At 45.3% G+C, this 6,781-nt stretch overlaps 1 protein-coding gene across 1 annotated transcript; it reads left to right on the top strand.

Annotated features, from left to right (window-relative positions):
- Nucleotides 1–974: 974 nt before the first annotated feature.
- LOC125936753 (signal-regulatory protein beta-1-like) lies at nt 975–6,088 on the top strand. Its single transcript, XM_049651041.1, has 4 exons — nt 975–1,100; nt 1,326–1,387; nt 1,768–1,905; nt 5,474–6,088. Exons 2-4 carry the CDS (start codon nt 1,378–1,380, stop codon nt 5,860–5,862), a joined length of 537 nt encoding a protein of 178 aa, XP_049506998.1. The 5' UTR covers nt 975–1,100; nt 1,326–1,377; the 3' UTR covers nt 5,863–6,088.
- The last annotated feature ends 693 nt before the right edge of the window (nt 6,089–6,781 follow it).

Raw genomic sequence — 6,781 nt, 5'->3', positions numbered from 1 at the left:
TTGGGGTTCATTAATTTTAACGTATCCACCACACTACTGTGAGAAGTGAATAAGGGGGAAACGGTGGGCAGCTGTGCCTGGAAACGCTGTATGATTGTCACAAGTTTCTCCAAATTTCAAAACTGAAGTCCATTAAAAAAAAAAATCCCAAGGGGCACCTGGGTGGCTCAGTCGGCTGGGTGTCCGACTTCGGCTCAGGTCACCATCTCACGGTGCATGAGTTCAAGCCCCACCTGTGCTGACACCTCAGAGCCTGGAGCCTGCTTCGGATTCTGTGTCTCCCTCTCTCTCTGCACCTGGGCCCCCTTGTGCTCTGTCTCTGCCTTTGTCTCTCTCTCTTAAAAATAAATAAACATTTAAAAAAAAAATCTCAACATCTTGTCTTCAACTTGATCTCTGCCTCTTGCAGGCCCTTGGGGGACACTGGAAAGATGTAAGGGTGGGGAGATTTTTCATTCAGGCAAGAGATGATGATGGACATGGAGAAATAGATTCAACAGGTATTTAGGAGGTAAAACAGGGCCTGTAGCAGGCAGACAAGAGTGGACAAGTGAGGGTGTAGAACATGGGTCCCTTTTTGGTTTGACCAAATGGGTAGAGGATGTGCCACGTACCGAACAGGACGGAAGGGGATAAGAGAACACCCGAGTTGGGACTACGAACTCAGTTTTGAATCCTTGAGCTCTACAAATGAAAATTTCAACGTCAAAGGATGTATAGGTTGAGCCACCAAGAAGTGGATTCAGGATTGGGAGCTTGACTGCATCTGGTTGCAAATCCAGGGCTCTTGACCTTCAAGGCACTAAAAATCCCCGTCTCTGAAGAGTTTAGAGTCTGCTGTAAAGTATGAAGTCCACCAGAGGTGAACAAAAGGGTAAGAGGCTGGAGACTGAAGGAAAGATCCCGTTAATCCCTCAGCAGGAACCGTGGATGGCCTCCCAGCATGGAATTCATCTTTCCAGAACAAGGTGACGCAATGGTGACATCACAAAGGGAGGGGGAGTCTTGTCATCTCGTACAGGACGTTCAGCCCGCTCTGCATTCTCCTCTTGTTCTAACACCTCTCTTGGCCTTAACATCCTGTTGATCCCGAAGAGGAGGTGGGGCTCCCAAGGAAGCAGTAGTGAAATAGCGCTAGCCGTCAGCATGTGACTACGGATTCCTGGACATTAAAGGGTCAACGGCGGAGCGTGGGCTGAGAGTCCCTGGAGACAACCTGTGTGCTTGGGTAGAGCGCAATCCAGTGGTGAGAGAGAAGGAAGCAAACGTGCTGGGTCCTCTCTTTCTGAGAGTGTTTCTTGTGTCCCTCCACTCCTTTCCTCCAGAACCAGCCCAAGACCCAACACAGACAGCAGGACAGCCCTCCGCTGCCCAGGTATGCGTCTAGGTGTGTTGCTTTCCCTCTTGCAGAGTATCGCCCCAGCCCATCTCCCCTGTGACTCCCTCCATCTTCTAAAGCACACATCTTCACAATCTCCAAAACTCTAACCTCTTTCCCACACCGTATCTCTGGGATCTGTAAACTGGCAGGTGGGCAGGTTGGCGAGAACCTCAGATGGGACGAGGCTCAGGAATGAGCACAAGCCTGTGGGTGTCAGGCCCTTAACTCTGGAAACCCCAAGCATTTCCAGCAGCAACTTCTCAGCTTACAGCCACCTTGTCTGTTCAGCTGATCATCTAAAAAGTGTTACAGTCCCATGGTCTTTCCTCTCATCACAATCCCCTTCCTCTGACATCATGGAAGCAGGGAGTGTCTTCTCTCCTCAGAGCACAGAGTCCCGGACCTCTCCAGGACAATACTCAAGACAGAGAAGGCTCCAGGGGCCAGGACGATGCCTGTCCTTTCCTCCCTACACTGCCCAACTCTGCCATCCCTGCTGCTGACTCTGCTTCTGGGATTCACAGGTGAGTGGGGCCTCAGGTGTGTTTTGTGGGGGGCTCCCCTATGCCTGTTTACTGTGTTCTCCTCACCTATTACCCTAGAATTTCTTGGGGGAGGGTTTTTCTGTCCCAGCCAGAATTTATAGAACTAGACTGGAATGGCTCCCAGCTCACAACATCTCCCAGTGGTCATGTCTGTTCCACACCCTTTTGTTCAGGTAATGGATCCCCCCCCCACGGTCACAGGGCTCTCAGCACAGCACACCTGAGAGTTCTCATCCCTTAGCCCCTAGGATCAGAGAACCTGAGTTTTACACTTATCACCCCTACACAGATGCTACCTCTCAATGGAAAAAAAAAAAAAAGTGTTGGAAAACATGAAATTATAAAGCAAGGAAAGAAAGCACGGTGCTTCCATCCAAAGATAATCACCTTTAAAATTTTGCAGAGGTGTGCGTGCTCATGGAATTTAGCCAGAAGTGGTCACTAGAGGTCTGTCTGGGTCACTGATGGAAGCTGAACGTTGCAGCGTCAACAACAGGACTGGGCAGGTCTCCTCTGCTTGCTGAAAAAGCCAAGCAAGCATGTGGAGTCTCTTCCCCAAGGCCATTGGTTCATCTTAGCAGAGGTTTCAGTCCCAGTGCCAGAGCACATGGCTTTAGAGGTGCACATCAGATGAAAGAGGAAGCCAAAACCATTATCTGAGTCTAAGGAAGAGGAAGAAAGCTTGGATAGGAAAGAGTAACGTATAGGAGACACCAGGGCCCACTGGAGAATGTCAGCAAACATCTCAAGAGAAATTAACACCAATTTTGTACAACGTCTTCCAGAAAAAAGAAGAGGAGGAAACACTTCCCTACTCATTTGATGAGGTTATTATTATCTTGATAGCAAAACCAGATAGACTTTACATAAAATAGAAAACTACAGACCAATATCCCTCACGAATCTAAAGGCAAGAATCCTCAACAAAGTGTCGGCATATAGAATTTCACAATGTGCAAAGTTATATGCCATGCGTAAGTAGGATTTATTCGAGGCATGCAAAGCTGCTTCAACTTTTGAAAATCAGTCATTGTAATCCATCAGATCAAAGGGTTAAGGGAGAAAAACTGCATAACGGTATCACTTGATGCAGAGGAAGCATTTGACAAATCCAAAATCCGTTCATGATGAAACCTCTCGGCAAGCCATAAATAGCAGGGAACTTCCTCTATGTGATAAAGAACATCTACAAAAAGTCTCACAGTTATCATTATACTTAATGGTGAAAGACACTCTATGTATTTCCTAAGACAAGGACTGAGGCAAGGGTGTCCATTCTCACAACTCTTGTTCAAAATAATACTGGAAGCTGTAGCAGAAAGAGGGACAGGAAGAAAGGAAGGGAAGAGAAGGAAGGGAAAGGAAAAGAGTGTAAATTGAAAAGGAAAGAATAAAACCTCCTTGTTTACAGATGACATGATTGTCTACATAGAAAATCCCAAAAGGATCTCCTAAAAAAAAAATAAATAAAACAGCAAAAAACTCAGGATAATAAGCAAGTTCAACAAGGAAACGAGATCAACGCACAGAAGTCAGTGTATTTCCATAGACTAAAAACACACGTGACCATTTATATTAGCACCCAAAAAAGAGAAATACTTAGGTATAAATCTCATATAATATATACAAGATCTAGGGGTGTCTGGGTGACTCAGTCGGTTGGGCATCTGACTTCGGCTCAGGTCATGATCTCACAGCTTGTGAGTCCGGGCCCCACCTCAGGCTCTGTGCTGACAGCCCACAGCCTGGAGCCTGCTTCAGACTCTGTGTCTCCCTCTCTCTCTGCCCCTCCCCCGCTCATGCTCTGTCTCTCTCTCCTTCAAAACTAAACACTGAAAAAATTAAAATATATATATACACACACAAGATCTATATAAAGAAAGCTAGAGAACTGAACAAAGCAATCAAGAAAAAACAGAGATACATTCCATGTTCATGGATAGGAAGACTCAATATTGCCAAGATGTCAGTTCTTCCCAATTTGATCTATGGATAAATGCAATTCCAATCAAAATACCAGCAAAGTACAGATATTGACAAACTGACTCTGAAGTGTATATGGAGAGGTTAAAGATCCAGAATAGCCAACTCAACGTTGGAGAACAAGTCAGAGGACTGACACCATTTGACTACAAGACGTACTAGAAAGTTCCAGTAATAGAAACAGTGGCATTGGTGAGAGAATAGACACACAAATCAATGCAATAGAATAGGAAGTCCAGAAATAGACTCACATAAATACAGCCAACTGATCTTTTGGAAAGGAGCAAAGATAATCTTTTCAACAAATGTTGCTATAACAATTGGAGATCTGCACATCCACGTGCAAAAAAAAAAAAATTCTAGACACAGACCTAACAGGCTTCATAAAAATAATGTAAAACACAAAACTATAAAATTCCTAGAAGATATCCTAGAAGAAAATCTAGATGATCTTTGATATGGAAATGACTTTCATTTATAAACAGAGTTCGTATTTTAAAGCAGTTTTAAGTTCACACCAAAATGGAGAAGAAGGGGCAGAGATTTCCCTTACTATTCCCTGCCCCCACACATCACAGCCTCCCCCATTATCAATATCCTCCACCAGAGTGGTGCGTATATTACAAACAATGAACCTACACTGATGTCATTAACACCCAAAGACCATAGCACACATTATGGTTCACTCTTAGTATTGTATAGTCTATGGGTTTGGACAAATGTATAGTGAGATCCGCCTTTGTAGTATTTTACGGAATAGTTTCGCTACCCTAAAAACCCTCTGTGCTCTGCCTATTTACCTCTTTCCACCCTAACCCCTGACAATCACTGATGTATTTACAGTCTCTATAGTTTGGCCTTTTCCAGAATGTCATACAGATGGAATCGTGTAGTATGCAGGCTTTTCCTGCATTAATGATAAGCTTTTAAGGTCCTTTCACATCTTTTCAGGGCTTGCTTGAAAGCTCATTTCTTTTTAGCACTGGATGATATTCCACTGTCTGGATGTACCACAATTTCCTTATCCATTCAACTACCGAAGGTCATCCTGGTTGCTTTCAAGCTTGGCAATTATAAATAAAGCTGCTATAAACTATGAGATGGAATCTGTTCCCGGCCTCACTCCTAACCTCTGGTAGCCTCAGATGGTCCTCAGAGGGTACATGGCATTCTCCCTGTGACTTCACACCATCTTCCCTCTGGGCATGACAGATAAGCTAAGCTGCACTTCAACTCCTGGATCACATGAGCTATGAAACCGTATGTATGTTCTTAAACAGCTAAGTTTGGGTCATTTGCTTTTCAGCAGGTTCCCTTGTTTATTAGAGCCTACTATGCTCCAGCCCATCCTCATATCGTGATGCAGAAAAGAAGGTATCTGCCCCCTTTCTGTGCATTGGTCCCCTTTCCCTCATCCCATATGGCAACCCAATTTGTAATTGTCATACTTTGGTGCCAGCTGAAAGAGTGTGTAATGAGACTCCACCTTGACCTAGAACCAGACACTCAGAACATCTTGGGCCAAGACAAAGAACATGAGAAATGATGCAAAGTTTCTTTTCAGGAACTGCAGGTGAAGAGTTCCAGGTGAACCAGCCTGAGGGTTCAGTGTCAGTCAGAGCTGGAGACATCGTTACACTGGCCTGCAACGTGTCTGCTCACTCCCCAGCAGGGCCTGTCTTGTGGTTCAGGAAGAATGGGCCCGAACAACAATTAATCTACAGTTTCAATGGCAGCCACTTCCCCCGAGTAAACCAAGTGGAAAACACAGAGGTCAATCAAACAGACTATTCCATCCGCATCAGTGATGTGTCACCCAAGGACACGGGCACCTATTACTGTGTGAAGTTAACAATAGGGCATCCTGACATGGCGTACGTATCTGGTTCAGGCACCTACGTGTCTGTGAATGGTGAGTACAGGTCTGACGATTTCCATCCCCTTGGTTTGTAAAACTAAATTCTCCAAAATCTGAAACATGTACCAAATCATCACAACACACTGGATACTGTGTCCCTTCATCCACAAACAACCCTGCAGGCCGGGATTCTATACATGGCTCTTCTGTCAGTCTGGGACCCTGAGCCCACTATTGAATCAAGCCTTGTTACAGACCAGGTCCTTCTCTGATGACCCAACCACTAAAACCCGAACACAGAGATACTCCAAAATAAAAAGATGTTCAGTAGGTAAAATGCAACTACATGTGTGTACCTCATGGTCCAAAAACTTGGTAAAATGGGCCTAGAAGTCTGAGTGCCCTTTCTGAGGTTTAGGGACAAACTTGAGCTCAAGAATATGCATTGTGTCTCTTGTGGCCTATATCCTGACTCTAAGCATCAGTCCCAGACAGTTGCAGCCACATATTAGCTTCCGGATTTGGGTGGAATCTCAACCCAGTTGAAGTTTGCCCCAAGCCTAATATCTCCTGAGCCAAAACAAAGGTTCTGCCACAGCCAGGCAGAACCTCTACAAGCCTGCACAATTCCACTTGCCCATTTCTAACTGGAATGTCATTGGGGCCTGGTGGAAGGTTCCTGAGCAACCACCACAATGCAGTCAGGGACTTCATTCCCCATACAGGAAGTCCATGAGTGAGTGTGGTCTCTTACTGTGGCTTCTGGGGAACCTAGGGACCAATAGGAGTGTCCTTGTGTTGTCACCCACTCCCAGGTCTTGTTTGGAAAAGCTGTCCTGGAGGGGTTGACTCACTCTCCTCACACTTGATCCTTCCCTGGTCTGCCCTGGGCTACCCTCAGCTCTGCTGTTCTCTGATTCTCTGAGGACAACCAGTGTTTCCTGCTTCTTCCTACGCTCTGAGTTACTTCCATTAAATACAGTGAGATTAGGGTATCCATCTGTTCTGCTGGGA

Source organism: Panthera uncia, assembly GCF_023721935.1.
Source record: "Panthera uncia isolate 11264 chromosome A3 unlocalized genomic scaffold, Puncia_PCG_1.0 HiC_scaffold_11, whole genome shotgun sequence".
NCBI lineage: Eukaryota > Metazoa > Chordata > Mammalia > Carnivora > Felidae > Panthera > Panthera uncia.
Note: the sequence above shows the minus strand (reverse complement) of the source record. Positions and strands in the feature narration are given on the sequence as shown.

Coding starts and splice junctions, on each gene's coding strand:
- LOC125936753 (XM_049651041.1), top strand. Junction 1,906..5,473: donor TCTGCTTCTGGGATTCACAG/GTGAGTGGGGCC, acceptor GTTTCTTTTCAG/GAACTGCAGGTGAAGAGTTC.